The 20,361-nt window shown below is 44.9% G+C and overlaps 1 protein-coding gene across 3 annotated transcripts in view; it reads right to left on the bottom strand.

The window, feature by feature from the left end:
• Positions 1-20,361, bottom strand: part of LOC1276475 (acid sphingomyelinase-like phosphodiesterase 3a) — an 83,090-nt gene that overhangs the window by 3,768 nt on the left and 58,961 nt on the right. For all 3 annotated transcript variants that reach the window (XM_061647901.1, XM_061647900.1, XM_061647899.1), the window contains exons 5-9: positions 13,054-13,262; positions 12,520-12,899; positions 1,701-1,899; positions 1,478-1,587; positions 1,189-1,367 (exon numbers count right to left, since the gene is read on the bottom strand). In XM_061647901.1, the coding sequence (XP_061503885.1) occupies positions 1,189-1,367; positions 1,478-1,587; positions 1,701-1,899; positions 12,520-12,899; positions 13,054-13,262 (1,077 nt within the window). The remainder of the gene's footprint in view (positions 1-1,188; positions 1,368-1,477; positions 1,588-1,700; positions 1,900-12,519; positions 12,900-13,053; positions 13,263-20,361) is intronic.

Here is a 20,361-nt window from a genome sequence, read left to right as displayed (position 1 = left end):
ATGGAATGCCGAAGAGGATTTCCTTTTGCAAGAACTCTTCCAGTCATTGAGTTTTTTGAGGCTCAAAGGCTCATTCGGGAATTCGGGGCTTGAAGAATCGATCGAACGAAACTTCCCATTCCCAGGCTCGCTCGATCCGCTCGCAAACCTATTCACCACATAAGGCTTTGTTGTATTTTATGCATTGAGGGATGGTTCCTACGCAATGGCTTCCGCTAGCGCCACAGTTCAATGGCCGGGCGAAAGTTACACCGGGCGGGCGCTAAGCAACGGCCGTAAGCTCGAAGGTGGCAACCGGCAGCCTGGTTAAACCCACGATCCAACATTTAGCCTCTGTGACTGGCTGAAAGCTAAGGTCACAAACAAACAAATATGAAAGCTACACACACACACACATACACACACACACACACACACACACACACACACACACACACACACACACACACACACACACCTACACCAACGTCTCATCAGAGCCGAGGCGTAAATGGTGGTCGCGAACGCCCGCGCAAGGTACGATCGTTCGCGCCGATAAGCCATTGCTGCCCTATCTGCAGCAATGGGGCCGCAGAAAAGGTAGCAAACGTAAGGGGAAAGGATTTACCTTTCCAAGCGAGGCGCAACAAAAACATAAATACAGCAAACACACCAACCAACGCCTCGTGAGAAGCTTCTCCGGCGGCGTGCTCTGTTTGCGAAAGTCATCTGTCCCCATGTCCCCCGGTCGTTCACCAATACACGGAACGGATTCCAACCGCTTCCACTCGGATAAAATATTGGAATCGTAAATGGGATTAACTAAAAATAGTGCAAAGTTCTCACGGATGGCTGCGTGCGGCGAGATGCGAGGACACGGCGGTCCTGGCAAGGGGAACATTTGTCGAATCTGACATTGTTTTATGACATCGTTTTTGGCGGTGGGGGAAAAACAGGAAATAAAAATGTCCCCGGCCCGTGCCTTAGCTGGAGCACGTCTGTTTGGAGGAGTTTGCTGCAAGGGCGGGCACAAGATTACACGAAACTTTGTGTCCCATATCTTCGGTCGGAAATCCTTAATAAAGCGTACCGGGTTGTTTATAGAAACGGGAAATCTTTTTGCAAATATAAGCCAGGATAAACGGGAGCGGGAAAACCATTCCAAACATTCCTGTGTTTATATATATATGGAGGAAGCTACAGACTTACTTCATGAACTGCGCGTCGTCCGCGTTGTTGAAGCGATCGGCCAGATTGTGCAGGGCCAGCGAGGACACCTCGCTGAGACCGTAGTAGTAGGTGGTAAGGTTGTACTCAGGCTGCCAGACGGCTTCCTCCAGCTTGTTCGCTTGCTCTAAATCTAGATAGTACTGCGTGTAGTCTAAGACCTGTCCGGGAGGGCGGTCGGGAAGAAACGAAGTTTGTTGTGGAAAGAAGAATGTTTATGTTTAGATTGTGTCTGTTTGTGGAAGTTGTCGCCCCGGGTGCGCTGCCTTACCTGCCCTGTATCGGTGTCGAATTTGTACAGCCGCATGGCGGGATTGTTGGACTCGCTGCTTCTCCGTGGGCTTATCGATGGAGCAATCATCATCCAGGAGACAGGTTTTCCTGATAAAAGAGGGACAGAAGGAAAGAAAAGTCAATACCAAGAGGAACAACACTACCCGGGAAAGGCTGATTTTATTGCATTTCCTTGACAAAGCTTCATAAGCTCCACTTACCAACTTCATTGTAAACCACTCGGAACGAATCCGAATGTAGATGGCCGAAGAACTGTCCCTGGATGATCGATGAGTATCGCTTCACCAGCCGCAGATAGCGCACGTTGTTCTTCTCGGTGAAGCTGGAATGCCCGAACGGTACCGTGTGGCCAATGTGGCGCTCGTCCGAGCCTGGTGGTATGTGTCCTACGATATATACCTGCGCATGTGTGCAAGAGAGTGAGAGAAAGCAGAACGTTGAGTGATTTGATTCAGTATGGAGTTTGTGTGTGTCTGTGTGTGTTGGGAATGAAACAAGAAAAACCATTCTGCGGTATCAAAAATTCAATTATGAAGCCATAAAACTTAAGACATCAAATTGGACGCTTTCGGCCACTTTCGTACCGTGGGGACTCGGGACAGCAGTTTGTGTCCGGCCCAGACATAAAGCGACACCGTAACACTTTCACCATCGACATCGGCCTAACCTGCCTTTCCACTTTTTGTGATGAGTAAACGCTTTGATTGCATCAAACCGAGAACCCAGAAACCTATCAAATCAGACAGCCAGGTAGCCAGCGAGTCAACCATCTTGGACCGGTTTTGGCTCTGTTAGCCACATAAATGAACCACAATCTCGAGGAATTGGATATTGATTGTCATAAAATCGTCATAAAACCACAGCCAGGTTAAAAGCCAGGTGCGTAGCAATGGACGATTTTTCGGAAAGAGCTTTCCGAAATTGCTTCCCAGACCCAATGGTGGGCTGGAAAGCAATGCTGGGGGACCAAAAAGACAAACAAAAACAACAAGCACATCATGGTCAAAGAAAAAAAGGGGGGGGGGATAAGTCATTCGAACGAGAGGAGTTCTGTAAAGTGCCTCTCATCCGAGAAAAGCGACGGTATGACTAATGGATTCGAAAGATTGGTCGATTCGTTCGACATGGGGATGATGAATTATAGAGCGGCCCGCCAAACGTTGGTGCCGGTGACATCCATCCTTTAACCAGTGCTGTCCAAGGGGCGGGTGGGGTCCGGGGCAACCAACCGGGGCTTTCGAAACTAATGCGATTTTACCGGCAAGAGGTTTCGAGATATTGATTTGAAGAAGCAGATGTCCTACTCAACATCAACAAAAATACCTTCCTTCACTAACACACACACACGCATACTTTCACACAAACATAGCGTAGAGTTTGCAGTAAGCTTTCGGTATCAGACTGCCCTTCTTCTACCGCTTTGACCTGGCAAAGGGCAAGAGACGGGCCGGCTTACACAGTTTCGCCACACTTGTGACAAGCGGTTGAATTGTTAATGCATGTAAGATGTAAATCTCTGGCCAAATTCCCAACGAGCCAACCAATATTTCTCAACCCGGGCGCTTAACCACAACCACCACTAGCGGGGGTTGGGTTTGGCAGGTGCAAAGGTGGGTGGGGTGTGGCAAATGACAAAGTTAGAGCGTCGGCAAGCGCTTTGGTGCGGCACCGCAGCAAACACCGAAGCGCACAGATTCAATTATTCATTCGTCTGGAGATTGCAAATAATGGAACATAAATTGAAACTGTCGCGCGAACCTTGAGCCTTTGTAGACAGAGAGTGAGAGGAGAGGAGTTGGAAAGGTGAGAAAAAATAAATTGTTATTACAGCGCCATTATGTCAGAGGAAGCGGGATTACCAAAATTGAAGGTGGTGAAGGTTCGGAAAATGGACTTGGGCAGCAAGCAATTTCGAAATTGATTCATGCGAACTCAAAACAAGGAACGCAGAGCAATCACTAGAACTTTGTGGCTTTAATGACATTGAGAAGAAATTATCTTATTACAATGGCATTTTCGTTTATTAAGTTTTTGTTGTTTTGAATTTGAAAATACTTTGATAAACTACATAGGTGGGATACAATTGCCTTGAGATGCAGTCTTGGAAGGGTATTTGTCTTGCGGATTGCATATTTTAAGGCTGTTTATATCTTATTGGAAATTTTTTCCTAATCCCTAAGCATCCTTCGTTCAATCTGATTAGTTGTACTGAAAATAAAACACCACCAAGGGATTGCACCACTTTGCGAGAATGAATAGAATCGATGCAATCTATCGCCGAGCGGATAAACGGATTGCCGAATTGTGATCGCTCCAATTGGCTCGTAAATCAATTTCGGCATCAGTGTTGTGCTTTTGTTTTATCCGTTCGTGAGCATTTTTTGCTTTTTGCAGTAGCAGCAGAACGAAGAGTAGCAACAACAAGAATAACCCATCGGTTGGACATCGGGAAGCTTCTTATGACCCGGAATGACCCCGTACGTGCAATAACCGCATCGAATAAATAGTACATCGAATGACGCTCCAATCTCGGCCAGCTTACGGCTTGCGGTATGTATCTATCGTCGTTGGCAATTCCGATCATGGTACGCTTGTCTCGGCTACGATGGCGCTGGATTGCATCCCATCGAGCTGATTGATGATTATGATGATTGCCCCGGAACGGGTTCTCGCTTGGACGACGCTCTCGGTAGAGCAGATAGTATGAATGATGTCCGGCCGCTGGCGCTCGTGATGTTGCATGAGCAATTGAATAGCGAACCGCTTGTCCGTACGGTGGCGTAGGCAGCCCATCATAGCTGCACGTTTTGTTGAGCGATGGGTAGGTTAGTTGAATTAGAAATTCAATTGAATGCTGTCTATTAGCTGTGAGTAGGTTGCGTTCGTTCTAGACGCGTGCTTCAGAGCGACGAGGAGAGAATACCAACCTGCATTAATTTAAAGTATATTTCAATCCACTAAGAGAACCATCGATTCCATTAATTCTGCTAATTCAACTTCTGAAAGTGAGTCATCTAATTTATCTTTCCCATCTTAAGCATCCGATCCATTGTTTCGCAATAAATTTTTAACCACCCTTCCTAACGTGTTTGCCAAAACGATTCGCATTATCTCTTATCGCACACAAACTGGGGCAGCCAACTGTTCGGCTGTATGCCAGAGCGCAATTATCTTACAAAGCAAAAGCAAAGAAAAAAGCAGTGAACGCGCCAAAGAACGCAATGGGAAAAGTTCTGCTCGTGCTTTTAATTTTACAGCAAGCAAAACACCGCACGCGTTCAACGGGAAAACTTTGTTCCGATCCGCCGAAGGGGTTTTGGAAGCGGCTACATAAAACGTACCGGGCTGGGCTGGTTCGGCCCGAGCTGCTCCCATTAATAGCGGCGTTAATCGATTTTTAATTTAGTTTTAATTTTATCAGCTGCACCGGACAGCTTACGGGCAGGATGCTGATTACTTCCAGCTTTTTTCAGCCCCAGCAAACCCACTCACTCAGCGTCAGCCTCGTCCTCGTCATTGGCGAGATTTGGGTCTGGGTTGGGAAATTATTTCTACCACACCGTCCACCGGGGCGCTTACTTTGCGCCCCACCGTGGGTTGGAGATTTTAAAACAAACAGATTTGCGATCGCTTCGATCGCTGGCTGCGTAACTGATGCTACAAAAACACTGCCGCCAAGAAGTGTCGAAGTAGAACGGGATAGAAATAAAGCAGACACACACAGAAAACAGGGAAAAGACCTCGCCCAACGATAACGACTTTCGAAGCGACGCAAAAGTGAGCCGAACACACTTTTCGCAGCATCATTTAGTCAAACCCAAGCGCAAACCCGTGCTCCTCATTCTTCCCCCCCCCCCCCCCCCCCCCCGCTTTAGCCACCGACATTTGGGATTGGCCGGAAGAGGAAAGTTCACTCGATTTGTGACAGTGTGACACGGATCGGTAGCACCCTCTGCACAGCAGCGCGGTCGACGTTTTGACGCTCAAAATCATGCTGCGTCCCTTCGGCAACGGCAACCGACCAGGCAGGTCTTCCAGTCTCTCCCGAATTGCCTGCTAGCGACGTCTGCAGTGTCAGTTGGCAAAGTTTCATCAGCGTTGGGGCGCTTGGTAGGTACTTTTTCGAAAGCGCGTCGCGGCGCTCATTTATCGGAAATGCGGACAGTGGAACTTTGGGCAGGGTGGGCCAAAAAGTTTTCCCCTCCATTCGGTAAACATGCCTGCGGGGGACGGGCACACCGTGCTGCTCCGTTGGCATAACTTTGCGTTCCTACGGGTAAGCGACGCGACGACAAATGGCACAGCACGGTTTGGTATTACACCCTGAAGGAATCGGTTTCGCCTGACATCTATGCTAAGGAAGTGCGGTATCATTTTCTACAAGCAACTGACATTCCGGTATGATGAGCGCTCACTGACGACGGTGCTAGTAATTTGAACGGTACAATAAACATAATATTCATCGTTATGCTGCCCATCACGATAGTTATCAGCGGTACGATGAGCTGCCTAAAGACGAGCTGAATTCTTTTGTGATATTTTGTCAGCATTACTGATTGCTATGGCAAAGTCTCTCTTCGTTCAGTTTGAAATCTCTTCTCGTTCTACAATTTCTTGTTAAAAATGTGGTCTCGAATTAGATTCATATTGGAAAAGTGCCTTAATTCAACTAAATTATAGTTAAATTATTATTTCACTTTACAATCCTTCTTCTTCTTTTTGGCTCAAAAATCGTTGTCGGTCAAGGCCCGCCTGTACTCACTTGTGTGGTTGGCTTTCAGTGACTTTACAATCCATCTAGTAAAATGATATTATCAAATGTAGATGCATCTTTTTCATATTTTTTACTTGAGTTTTGGATTGTTCACTGATAGTCTAAATAAAAAGCCACTAGGGTAAGTGTACCAATTGTGGCTATAGCACTAATTATGGCTATAACGAACACTATTTTTGCACTAAAACAGTCTATTTGCATTCTAAAATCACGGAAGGATTTTTCAATTCAAATATGAACATTTTAACACATTTGTGCTTCATTAGTTCCGTACTGCTCACTTCACCCTTGTTAAATGTTGTTGTTTGTTAAATATCACCCTTTTAAATAGTGTTGCCAAGATTTTTGGTATCTTGGTAAGAGCCGCACTGTACGATATTAGCGATTTTCAAGCACTTAACCATAATTTTATCTCAAAATCATCATTTTGGTGCAAAATATTAGTTTTTTAACGACTACACATCAAAATCTACCTAAATTCAATCGAAAATATGCCTTGTTTCCGTAGGTCCATAATTGGTACAACTAACCTTCGGTGTACCAAATATCGGTGTACACCATGGACAACTGTCAACAAAGCAGACAACTGTCGTTTTGGTCGTAGTGCTTAATTTACAAGTGAACAAATTGGGGTGTCTCGTTGTTATTTTCGAAATATAAAGTGTTTTTTTTGCGTTTTAAAATCATTTTCTTGTAAAATTATATAGCATCGTATAAGTTCCATCGAAATATCGCAGTCTTGAATGACTTTCATACGAAAAAAGGTGTAATCTTAACGCCGCTCGTGTCGTACTATAGCCAAGTGCGCTCTTATTCTTCTCTGATCGATAATTAGCGCATAATTCACCAGAAGTATATTCAAGATAGTTGGGCAATGGCTTGTACAATTTAAACCAATTTAAACAGGCCACCCTGATTTGCACTCCTCTGTGTCTCGTGCTGAAATGGTAGCTTGCTTCGGTATAGCTCCAAATGAATAAATATGAAGAATTGTCAGGAGATATAAAGTGTGTTAAAATACGGTGTTATCAGTAGAATAAGTCCCCAACATTTTAGAAGAACTTGTTTCAGCCACAGATATAACAGTGGAGGGGGGTAAATTACTGTTTCGCCCCATCAATTGTACGATTAATTGAGCGTGGATATCAATAAAAATAGTGATACAAAACGAAGATTTGAAACTGTTAATTTTACTTATTCTATGGTGTTCACTTACTAATTTACCTGCAGTGAACTTATTACTACTTGATTTGAGTTTAAACAACAAATTGATTTTTGGTGTAAATATCCACGAGTTTTGGCTTACAACCACAATTGGTACAGCTATGGCGAATTGCTAGGAATACTATAGCCATAATTGGTAACTTGAGATGCAATTTTTCATCAAAATTTTGTATTGTTTCGCTAAACGTTGAGTCAAAATAAAAAAAAAATACTCTCGTGCTCAACACATTAGAGGCTTCTAGAAAACATATACACTTTTAAAATTTAACCCAATACTTATTTTTACAGCAGTAAAATCGGTATCTTGATGACATAATATAGCCATAATAGGTACACTTACCCTAGTTAAAATGTAATAGCAGCTTAGCTAGTGATAACAAAGTGTAAACATAAAATGTCCTTGCATCGAATTTAGTTCAAGATAATTGTTACTAAAAGTTCATAAAATAAGTCATAAATATTTCATTGTATTAAAGCTCCTAAAAGCGTAATACGTACTTTGAAGGGTCACGATATATTAGATTTGTGCAAACCGTCCATGTCCTCTGCAACATTTCAGAGGAGATGGTTAACTACAAAAGAATTTTCATGAATATTTCATTCCAACTTTAAATTTCTCTTCAACTCCACAACATTTGCAATATTTTTACACATATTTAACACATTAGAACCATCCTCACAAACGACAGGCGTAAATAATAACGCCTGACCAGAAATTCCTCCAGCCTCCCAGGAATGATGTAGATTTCCGCGGACGGCCACGCTGAATCACCTCCCAGCGTTCGACAATTTGTGAAAGTGTCAAACCTTTCACCTGACACAGCGCTTCCAGATAAGCTGACCCGCGTGTTTGCGCACCACCGCCACCGCCGTGTTTTGTCCGCTAATTATCTATGTTTGCACGGTCAGAGCGCGCGCATTTTCGCGCTCGCAAAACCGCAAACCGTACCGTCGACGGTAAACTGAAATAATGTTTGCACGCTCGTGCGGTGTTGGCCCCGCGTGTCGGTTTTGTTTTGAGTTACAGCAATGGGCTGTCGTCCACATGAGGGGGGGGGGGGGGGGGAGTAAGGTATGGAGCGCCATTCTCGGGTGCGAACACAGAAAGTAAAGCACCCCAAGGGTCCCAATAATGGTGGACGTGGCCGGGATTCGCCCGAAACGCACCAAAGATCAAAGCTCAATTAGTGACAACGGGGGACCCACTTTACGCGGAAACCCCGACACACGCACACACGTGGTGAGATAAATATTTGCACAAAATGAACGATTCACACGCGCGGTGTGTCGCTCGCCCTTCCGGCGTGTCCCAGGAACCAGCATGCCGGCACGATAAAACTGGAGCTAAAGATTTGGTTTAATCAGGCTCAAGCTTTTAATGGTCGCGCGATACTCGCGTTGGTGACACCAAATCCGCACCTGACAGCAGGCCAGCGCCAGCGCGTTAATGGGAACATGTTTGGGATTAATCTTTGCCCATCGCCCCATTCCTTCGCCCACTTTCCCCAGCGTAGTGAGGACACTCATCAGCTACACTCATAATTAAGTAAAGCAAGAGCAGACGCCCGAGCGAGATGAAAACTTTCCACACTTAATTCACTGCCAAAAGTGCGCTCAAAAGTCCACCAACGACTCCACTGTTGCAAAACTTCCCCATCCCAATAGTCGTCTAGCAGCAGCGAACTAAATCCCCGGGCTTAAGAAACTAGCATTAGCTCGACATCTTTCTTCGGACAAAAGTCGGACGAATTTCATCATTCAGCCACGCCGTGGTGGTGGGTGTGCTATAATTAACGACTTTCCCTAATGGCTACCGGCTAACGGCCAGCGGTCCACCTACTTCCCGCACCGTGCTGGCCAACCGTTTGCCCCTTACCGGGGCGTGTACCTACGCTGCTGCCGTCATTACCTGCGCCAATGCCTGCAACGGTATCATCATTACGCACATTCTTGCAAAAAAAAACCTCCCCGAGGCCGGTCTGGTCTGTCGTCTGCAGCTGTCGGTCGGACTGAGGCAAGCAATGAAGACCGTCTTAGCGGGTGCTTTAGTTGATAAATCCTGTTCCATCAGGGCATTTTTTTCTGTGGCGCAGTGCCTGCTTTAAGGGGCCTATTTTTTGCGCCCACCTTGCCCTTCTATCTTTAATATCTCACCCATGCCTATCTCATTAAAAACGGCAAGGGCCACCACACCTTGCCTTCATAACACACCGGCACACCGGCCTGTGGGACTTTGGGCAACAGATTAAGAAACATTTCTTAACCATTAGCCTGCGGCTGGGGCGTACCTTTTCGCAGTTGTGTGTTTTTAATTTTGTTCTTCCTCATCATACTCTTTCGTTTTCGTCTTTCCAGCCCGGTACCAGGAAGCCTGAACTGATTTAAAATTTAACCGAAAAAAAGGGAAGTGTATACATGGAGGGAAACAAAAGGATGGGCTTTTCCTTCGTGTCATGAAGACGGCAAACACGCGTTGCTGGAAGGAAGAGCGCAAACACAGTGGCGCATAGGAGCGAACGCGAAATACACAACAAATTCTGAAAACTTCATTAACCAACAGATTAACAACCGCGTGGATAATGGGAAGGGATTTGGTCGCAGGCAAAAAACGAAAACCTCGTTGCGTGGTACATACAAAATCAAACAAAAAACCGTCCCCCATACCTAAATTCCCCCTTTCAATTCCTTAATCGTGCTTTGTACGATCTGCAAACATCGCCTATTTGCGGGCGCAGGCGAGAGTACGCACCCAAAGCAACCCCCTAACCCAAGCGGAACCTTTGTAATGAATTTAGATTGTGTGTCTTGAGTAAAGAGGACCATATTTTTAAAACCGCCACCGGCCTAAAGTGACCTAAACGAACAAAGCCGTAGCACACGCACCGGCTAGCGGGCATAAAACGATTCTCTTTAATGAGCAAAATCAGCGCTTGCTGTTCGCGGTAGCCTTGGTAGGATGGTCGAATGATCGTTGGCGCTTTGGTAGGAGAAAGCAGAAAGCACAGCCATGTAAGGCTGAGCCGCAAACACAAAAAATCCCACGAGCACGACCAGCTAAGAACGGGATTCCAACACGAGGTATCCTTGGCAACGCGTAAACGAACGGTTGTCGGGTGTCTTACCGCCATTGCGTCGTCACAGATTGTGCAAATGTAGACGGCCAAATGGTGTCGGGTCGCGGTGGTTTTTGTCGAAGGATGGATTGCACCGGAAAGAAAAGGCAAAATTAAAAGCAACAAAACCCTGGCGAAGGGCAAATGTTTCTTCAATGTGTGTGTTTGTAACACTGTAAACAGCGCGAAAAAGATTACACTCGGAACTGTACACCCAACGCCCTCGCTCATCCCCATTTTGCAGCAGAACTTTGCTGCCGCTGCTGCTGGTGGACTTTTTTAATTAATTTTAATTTTCCTTCCATTCCTATCGCAAAACCGCCATCCCTCACGTGTTGCAACAAAGTGCTCCGCTTTGCTTGTCCGTTCGTGACGTTCAGGATGCATTTGGATTGGCGCGGAAGGGCAGCTGGAAGGGATGAAAACTCTGTAACATCCTTTTTGTTTTCTCTGGCTGGCAGAGAACACAAAAAAGGCAGAAAAGAATGAAAACAATCTCATAACCCCACCACGGACACTAATGGTGATCCTTTTCGGTTGCCGGTTGCCGGAGGATGCAACACCGGTTGGAGGATGCAGCAGCAGCAACAAAGATACAGGCGAAACACAACGCAACAAACGACGACAAAGTGTAACGGAAGGACAGCAAGAAAAAGGGCAAACCGTTCAAGCTCCGTAAGTGGAGAAAAATAATATCACGTCTTGGATAGACAATGGGCTTCGGGATCAGAGGGGATTCGCCTGCTGATACTGATGCAGCAACACTAGCAGCCGGCAAAACAAACCCTGAACGGAACTGGAAAGAAACTTCTGCGTTGTTTGGCTTTGTCGTCGGTGGAGATCTTTTTTTTTTTTTTAATTTTCTCCGCCACCACCGGGAAAGTTTTGCACCGTTCTCATGCCGCCTGTGGGTGATGTTTTCGCCCTGTTTCGATACTCATTACGGTGCAAGTTTGTTGGTGTGCACTTTACCCCTTTTTTTTCTCGCGTGGCGATTTTTCATTCGGTCCAGCAGTGACAATGCAGTTCGCTGTTCGATGCGTGTTACACAGATACACGCTAGCTGACATGGTATTCGACAGCTGGTGTTGCTTTAACTGCTTTAAAGACGCTTACCTTCAAGTTTAAAAGCTCAAAGTTCAAAATTGAGTGAAGTTTTTTGGCATTAGTTGAACCAGAACAACTTTCCCCACAACGATTCCCGGATTTTTGTTGAGTGTTTTGGGTTTTGGTGGAATTTGCAACCTTTAATTAATGGAGTATTTGAGCTTTTAAGTCTTTGGTGAAGTTTTGTGCAATTGAACTCAGATTAGTTGGAATTTTAATTTACAATATCATTATATCGAATTATATTTGGTTGCTTGTCGCCTTGCAAGGCGTTTATGAGAAGGAAAACATAGTGATAAAATGTTTTTGCTATCGAATAGCATACATTTAGGCGCTTGATAGCATTCTTTTAGGCGCTGACTTTTAAAATTTTATTTCATCAACATTCCTTTAGCAAAACTAGTTCAAACAAACGGTTTTGATAACAAAGGTTAACAAAGGTCTTGATGTTCTCACTGCATTCATTTCCATAGATCAAACAAACTGTGCCTCGTTCATCCGCTTGTAAAACGCGCTGTCGAACGCTCACTTGTCAATGTCAATGACAATGTCAAGCGTTAACAGTTCCGACAGCAACTTCACGCCTCTACAATTGATTGATAGTATAAGACTCGTGAAATTCTGTTGCGAAGCTTCCAGAAAGGCGAAAAAATGACTGTTTTGACAGGTCTGCTGTGGCAGCGCGTAAAGGCAAAACATACAAACCGCAGCGAACACTGTTTCAAACGAAAAAAGCTATCACTATTTACACAAACGTTTCGTGCAAAACGGCAAATAAAAAACAGTTTGTCGCATACTTACAGTTTCCTTATTTCTACTCGACTTTGCTAGAACCTCCTCCAGCCACTCCCACTGCTTCTCCGACTCGTGGCTGCTTGATCCCGATAATGCACTGGCGTGGCCACCGATACCACTGTCCGCTAGGTTACTACTGCTACTATATCCGTTCCGCCGGTCGCTGTACAGATAGCCGGAGGAGCTGCCCTCCCGGCTGTGGTAGTGTTTGCCCATGTGGTGGTCCCCGTAGTGGCCGCCCGCTGGGTAGTGGTAGGACCCGTCCGGCCGCTGCTTCACCGCGGACGAGTGCGACTGCGAGTACTTGGCGTCGTGTCGCATGTAGTTCGTGTTTAAAGCTATTATTCTCAGCCGGCTCTTTGTCTGCTCAATCGTATAGTAGCCACCTGGAGTGGTTGAAGAGAGACAAAAAGGAAAGCAAACAAAAAAAACCAACCAGTGAGTAATTAATTAATGATGAATTGAGGATTTTCGGTGCTGGCTTGTGTGCGTGCGTGTTCTGTGTAATGGTATCCCTTTCATCCATGCGTGCGCTCTTACCTTTTTCGAACGTTTGCACCGCCTCGAGCGGCAACCAGTGGCGCCAGAGGTCGCCGAGCTGTTCGAAGTTGGCACTACCGTCCTCGTGGCCGAGCACCGGAAACACAAACTGTGACGGAAACGTTCGGCTCATCAGCTCCGTAATGTTACGCAGCACGTCCAATCGCTTGGTTTCGTGCATTCGCTTGGCAGAATGAGAAAGTCCATCACTGAAGGAGAAGAAACGAGAGAGAGAGGGAGAGAGAGTGAAAATGTGTGTGTGAAGTAAATATGTGACGATTGAGACCGAGGTGACGCATATAATTATTTTTGTACCACAAAGGTCGTAACACTTGACACATTCAACATAATAATGGGTGACACTTTTCACACAAAACACTACTTGTATGAAAAGAACACTGAGAGAAGCATACAGTAGAATGGATGTGTATGTGTATGGTATGTGTGCTATAATTGCCTAAATTTATGCGTTTTATCAAAAGCTATGATGTCCTGTTGATGGAACATCTGTTGGATATAATTTTCCTTAAACAGTGTCAAGAAACGATCATAAATGAAAATTTCTAGTCTTTTAATTCTTCACTCTTCTTCGCTCTTAATTGGATTTTACCCGCTTTTACAGCGAAGAGATTCTACTACAGCCTGAAACCCCAATACACTGTCAACCACCAACACCGGACGCATGATTATGTCGCTTATCATTACGCTTCGTTTAGTTTTGGCAGCGGGAAGCAGCTAATGTTCCGTTGCGTATTAAATGAAAACCCCACGCAAACCCCCACTTGGCGGTGCCAACACTGCTGGGCCAAAGAAAGCGCAACGCGAGTTTGAGGGAAAGCAAATTCACTTGTTTTGTGACTTTACTCCTGTGTACTTCCGCAGAAGAGCGGCTGCCTAAAACAGAAACCATTTTCCGGAGCATTTGTTTTTTTTATTCTTTGCTTGACAGCACCAAAGGCATAGGAAGGAAGTAGCGGGATGTGTGGATGAAGAAGCGTACGGAAACAAATGCACACCCGCGAAAGCACGAGCATCACGACCATGAGATGACAGTTTTCTGCCTGAACGCCAGCACCAACCCCAAGGACAGGTCGTGTTGGTGGTTGCTGAGCAAGAGCAGAAGAAGCAGGAGGACAGGGATAAGATAGATTTCCACATCAAAACCACCAGCCTGTGGTGACGCTTCGCGCCTTGCCCTCCGCACTGACGACACAAAAGCCATTTGCAATGGAAATGAGTGTACGATCACGAACGGTTTGGTAGAACGGTGTTCGTCGGCTTTGGTCCCACTCTCTTTGCCCCCCCCCCCCCCACCAAATCTTTTTGCCGCATCTTATTGAGGGTGGTGAGGCATGAAATTTATTCAAATCATTCAAATGGCAGCAGGGGAGGGAAATGGGACACCCTGGCACTGTATTTTTGCTCCGAGAAGGAAACGAAAAAAAAAACTCACATTAGAGCGCAAATAGCACGTACCGGCATTCGCTAAAAATGACTGTTCAGATTCACTCGATACAATATCGGTGGTGGTGTGCGCTGCGGTGGTGTCGCCTAAGGGTGTGCTTGAAAATGATTTTAAAATTTTTGTTCAACCTTAAAGAAATAATACGTCGGCAAGGCTGCTCAAATGGCTTGCGCGAAAGACTTTCAAATACATCATCCGATCGAAAGGTATGTGAAAGCATAAATTTAAAACCGGCGACCCAGAGACACCTTCACCATAGTGAAGGTCCGAAACCTGTCCCTAACGGCACAATTTTCATTTGCGTTTGGCTGACTGTGTGTGTGTGTGTTTTTACTTGCTGCTTCTCTTGCCTCTTGCACACACACACGCCTTCTCCCGCAAAGCAGACTAAGCACAGTGAGTGAATATCGAACCGGATAACAACCGGATTGCCGGAACAATGGTACGACAGCAACGAGGACGACGACGACAGCCGGCCGAACGGTGGTACGATACTGGTGAATAAATATGGAAATGAGCTTCAATAGATTTTGTGCCGGCATGACTTGACCATGTGAATTGAATGGGGTGAGGGAGTATGCGGGAAGCAGCAGAGGAAGGTAACAATTCGATCCTTAGCAGGAGTATTGAGCGAGGTAGCAAACCACTTCACTCTCCGGGAACCAGGGACGAACAAAGCTGCCGAGTGGATCCTGGGCTCCGAGTAATCGAAGGAAAGCAAATGGACGACGATGAGCGGCAAAAAAAGCCCCGGTACAATCGAGAAAAAAGGTGGACAAAGTGAGATATTGACAATGAGGCTTGAATGTGAATTTTAAAAATTGTCGAACCGTAACGAACGGACGGCCTGATGCGACCCTTTTGTAAAGTTTGTGTGTGTGTGTGTGTGTGTGGCCACCATCGGCTCTGCTTGTACAATGGATTGTAATCGAAACGATCCGGAACGTGAACGAAGGCCCAAAATGTCGAAATTGCACATACACACACACACATTTCGATGGCTGATGGAAAAATGGAAAGATTCAATCGCTTAAGCTTCAATAAATATCCTTTACCGTGACATGCCAGAATTAGCTTTTCGTGATGTTGTTCGAGCCCGGAAGCCGCTGATCGCTGATGAAATTTTCCACCACATCAGCATGACCGTGTAGAAAGACGGTGTGTTGGGTTATTATGGTAGGAAAAAAGGAAGGTAGAAAAGTCCTTCGTTCTTGGATGGAAAATATATTGAAAATTGTTTCATTGGAAAGCCTTTGAACAGGAACAAATGGGGAGCATGGTTAAGACAGTTAAGGAAAGATGTGAATGTTGATTAGCTTCACTAAATGGCTGGTGTATGCCGTGGTGAAGAAATGACATATAGAAGACAAGCAACTTACTTAAATTTTATGTTAGTGGCTCGTAATTAAACAAAACTGTTGGAAACTGTTTTCCTGTGTGTTTGATTATAAGTAGGACACTTTTGTATTTCAATTGCATACATTTGGGCGTAAATTTTTTGTCAGAAAAGTAGAGTGCTGTTTCCACAACCCGACACTCAAAACCGATATAAATAAATAACAACCTGCGAATAAAATACGATGAAAAATGTTAAGCAGCCGAGAATTCGAAGCGAATGAATGTTTCATCGGTTTTAGCTGCATAGCTGCTTGAATGCGTTGCTCCAACGAGAAAAAAAAGATTCTTTCCTTCAAATATTTTATTTCTCAAGCAGCAGGCTTGAACGTATTTCGTTCTTTCACTAGGTTTCCGCAAGCTGGTCAACCAAAAAGGGGCCCCACTTGGCGAGCCCACCTCCATCAGAAACGGTAATGTTTTATTCAACCTTCTTCGAGTGCCACTGCAGTGGTTGGAAGCCAAAAGAAGCACCGTTCAACCGATTTTCATCTTCACCTTGCCTTGCCTCGATGGGCCATTTTTAAGATGGTTTACAGTGTGGCCGTCTTCCGCCGTGTTTCGCGTGCCTTTTTGCCCAACAACTTGGAAGCCGTTTGCCAATATTTTCTTTGCCCGCTCGGAACGGATCTTGCCAGCGTTTTTGTGATCCACTGTAGTGCTGTAATTGGCGCCCCCGCGGAAACTCTTTCTCCACCGTCGCGTAGATTACAATAAACGGAAATGGAATAGGAATTTAATTTCTGCCCATTGAGCGCGCTCAAGAGCGGGAAAGCGTTGAATGCGGGGGTAAAATAACATAATTAGCTTCAAATTAATTTTACTGAATCTCGTCTCGTTGCCGTTTAAACATGGATCCTGCCTGGAAGACCGATTCTTATGGCTTCGATCAGTGCAGATCGGTATGCTTCCGTTCGGTGTGCGGATGGAGGGTAAAAGAAACAGCGAGCTTTGTAGCGAACAATGTGTCGGGTGAAGAATTTAAATGAAAATATCAGCTTCGAGCGAATGGAATGTTTCGCTCAAAGTAAGCATTTTCTCGCAAATGCGAACGGATAAGACGATATTATCCACCGCTTTGGGCCGCTTATGAAAAAGCGATTGATATTGGCAGAATGGCTTTCATTTTCTAGCTTCAGGAACAAACAATAACCTGTTTAAAGAGAAAAGGGATGGAAAAACCCGACTTCAAACATATCAAAACTTTGCATCATTTCAATAACATAACCATCATTAAAATACAGGTAATCGTTCCATTGCACACACAAAAAAAAGGAAACAAATGCCTTTGGAAACCCATTACGTACACTTGTGGTCCAGCACCTTCAAACCTTCGAGAGAAGTGAGTGAGTTTTGTACTTAATTGGCTATTTAATTAGAACCGAATGGAATGATTGCTTTCCGTTCAACCGCAACCGAAGCTGCCAGATTTCGAACGCAATGTAAACATAGCCCTGCTATGCCAAATGCTCCAAGCCGTTCCCTTTCCCAAAACGTCCGGTTCCGCTTGGGCCCCCGCAGACGGTGGTGTTCTCAGTAAGTCGAAATCAAAATCGAATGCAAAAGAAATTATTTCATTTACCATGGCTTCCTCCCAATGCCACAGCGCTCTTGTTTTTTTTTCCCTTCCTCTCATTTCACTGCAGAATCTTGTTCCTGTTAGACGGAGAGATGGGTAGAGAACCTTTCCCTTTGGCATTTCTAATGAAATGGGAGGCAGTGTTGCTTCCCACCCAGATCCAAGTGAAGAAAATGAAAAAGGTAAGAAAAAAGCGTTGGGGGATGCCGGGCTGTAACAGTTGGGAAACTTTCACGAACCACTGACCGCACTCGTTGTTGCTCCACAAATACCCCACCCACACGCAGACACCGTATTCGATCCGAACATCATGGCTATCGCACGCCCTTCGATCGGTAAGCATCAAGGAAATGGACGGAAAAGTATTGAAAGGTTCGGTTGCCGGTGGTACACTTCGGCACCGTTAGAGTGTAAGTACTTAAACCAATTTCCTTATGTTTTTTTTTCTTCTGTTATTTTGGAAAGCCAGCATATCTTGCCAGAAGAGAAAGGGTATGGAAAAAGAAAATGAAAACGTTCCCCCACCGTCCACTGCTCCCAGCGGTTAGAATGGCGTTATTTCTATGTCATTGAAGCTTTTATTTTTCATCAAGTTTCGATCGAACGTAGCCACTTTTGGTGTGGGTTTGTGGTGGCCGTGGGCGTAATGGGACCAAGAACGGAATGAGAAAGAAAGAGACAGTGAGAGAGGGAGAGCCAGAGAGCGAAAAAGAAAGAAAGAAAGAGAGAGAGAGAGAGAGAGAGAGAGAGAGAGAGAGAGCGAAAACACAAGGTAAAACTTCCTGCGGACAACTGCAACTTTTACTGAGATCTAATGGAATTGCACTCGTCGACTGGCTGGCGGTTCGACCCGTGGGGCTGCTGCTTGTGCGGAAAATTAAACACTTTGATTGCCAGATTTAATGAAAATGTTTCCAATCGGCGTGTTTGGATGAAATGTTCAAATGGATTTTACTTGTCCGAGCGCTCAGGTGTGCCTTTACGGGCGTAGAATAAGAAAATGTACATTACAGAGCATTTTTTTTATTTGGAATTGAGTGAGTGTTTTTAAATTAGGAAAAGTCTCTTAAAGTTTGCCTTACAGCTAGGTAAATAATTACAGTTTTTATGTTTCAATTGGGATAACACGAATTGGATTGATTTTAAATCCTTATGATAGCAGAAGAGCAATGTCGTTAAAATAATACTTATCAAATTGCCTCATCTTCATTTAAAAATGGGATACTATATGGTTTGATGATGAGGGTAGATAAGTTTTATTTAATGTTCAACTAAACATAAGTCCGTTGCACAGAATTTAATAAGTGAATATAAAAACCACATGGCTGGAGGCGCATGGTGGTTTGTGAATGATGGAGGCGCATGGTCTTTGACAGTTAAAGTAGGATGCTAAAAACAAAATGGATCATTGAAAATGGTGAAGATTTGAAGATTAAGGAACAAACTTTCATCTTCACAAAACTGGCTTATTTTTCAGTTTTTAGAATAATCAAAAAAGGTTCAGATATGTTATTTCAATGCATTTTTTATGCAATTTAACTCAATTTGGATATTGGTATACAAACACAGGAATGTAAAATATGTTTTTAAGTGGAAATATCCACCGAAAAGTGAATCCACAGAATATATAATTTTTGTTCAATATCACAAGTCCCAATAACAGTTTATTTATTCACTATTTAAATCTTATTTGGCTTCAAGCAATCGATTATGTTATCTAATCACTAGCTCATCGCTCAAGATTGATTGATCCTCCCCAGCTCAGCCAAGCATCAGTAGCGAAATAATCCAGCATAGCCATAATCGGCTAATAATACCACCTCCAGCGATCCTCCAGCGAAAAGCTTTCTCGCATGATGAGGTAATGAAGCCTTAGCCCTCTTCGCATCATCACTTCAGCCTACCGACGCAACAACAAGATGCCCTACCCGCGCCCCATCGACCAAAAAGCGCATACCAAACCCCGGTTCACTGCCTGCACGAAAGCCCATAAATGCGTGCGAGCGAACAGCAGCCGCAAGTTAATTAAAATATTTTAATTAACTCGCACCGACTACACCCGGCACCTAATCAGTCTCGGGCTACAACCCGATGATGTCGAAACAATTGCCAGGCCCGGTTGGAGAGGGAACTTCTGGAGTGCTCGCTGAATGTCTCGCTAATGCGAAGCGGAACGCTTCCCCACTCTCCCGGGGTTTGCAAGATGTCCCGGGCACTACTACTACTGATGATTGCATAAGGATAATAGTGCCTTTCCTGTTGCGACAAGCGCGGGAATGTTCATACATATATAAAGGCTCAATTTTCAACGCTCAGACAGGGAATGGATTGTGTGCGGATGCGGTAGAACAAGAATTTGAGCATCCCATGACGTTGCCAATTGTGGGTAAAAGAGTGGAGGTGGAGAATCGTTTTCGTGGATGGAAAAGATTGTACAAAGGTGCGAGTAACATCGTTTGGAGCAACAACGCGACGGATAAAAAAAACAGCAACGAGGAATGCAATGCAGTTGCTCTTCTTCGTGCGCGTTCGTCTAGAGCAGCTCTTGTGTTTTGAAGGAAGAACATCCTCCAGGCGGTAAGGCCACTAGGTTCAATAGACTCTTTTAAAGCCGGGTTTGGTGTGGAGATTGCTTGTTTGAGTGGGTTGAAAGCTCTTCCCCTTTGGCTGCTTTAAGATGGCACTGCAGCAGTACTGAGTGGCAGAGCATAGCCCTAGTCTTGACCTGCCATCACTACCCCTATTGCTGTCGGGCTGGTTCTTAAAACACATGAGCATGGAGGGAGAAGAAAAATCTGTGACGCTACGCAGTGAACGCCCCTGTTCACAATGTTCGAGGGCTCGAAGACGTACAGCGCATACCTTAACG

This window comes from Anopheles gambiae, chromosome 2 (assembly GCF_943734735.2).
Source record: "Anopheles gambiae chromosome 2, idAnoGambNW_F1_1, whole genome shotgun sequence".
Lineage (NCBI taxonomy): Eukaryota > Metazoa > Arthropoda > Insecta > Diptera > Culicidae > Anopheles > Anopheles gambiae.
The sequence above is the reverse complement of the archived record's forward strand: the minus strand, read 5'-3'. Positions and strand labels throughout refer to the sequence as shown.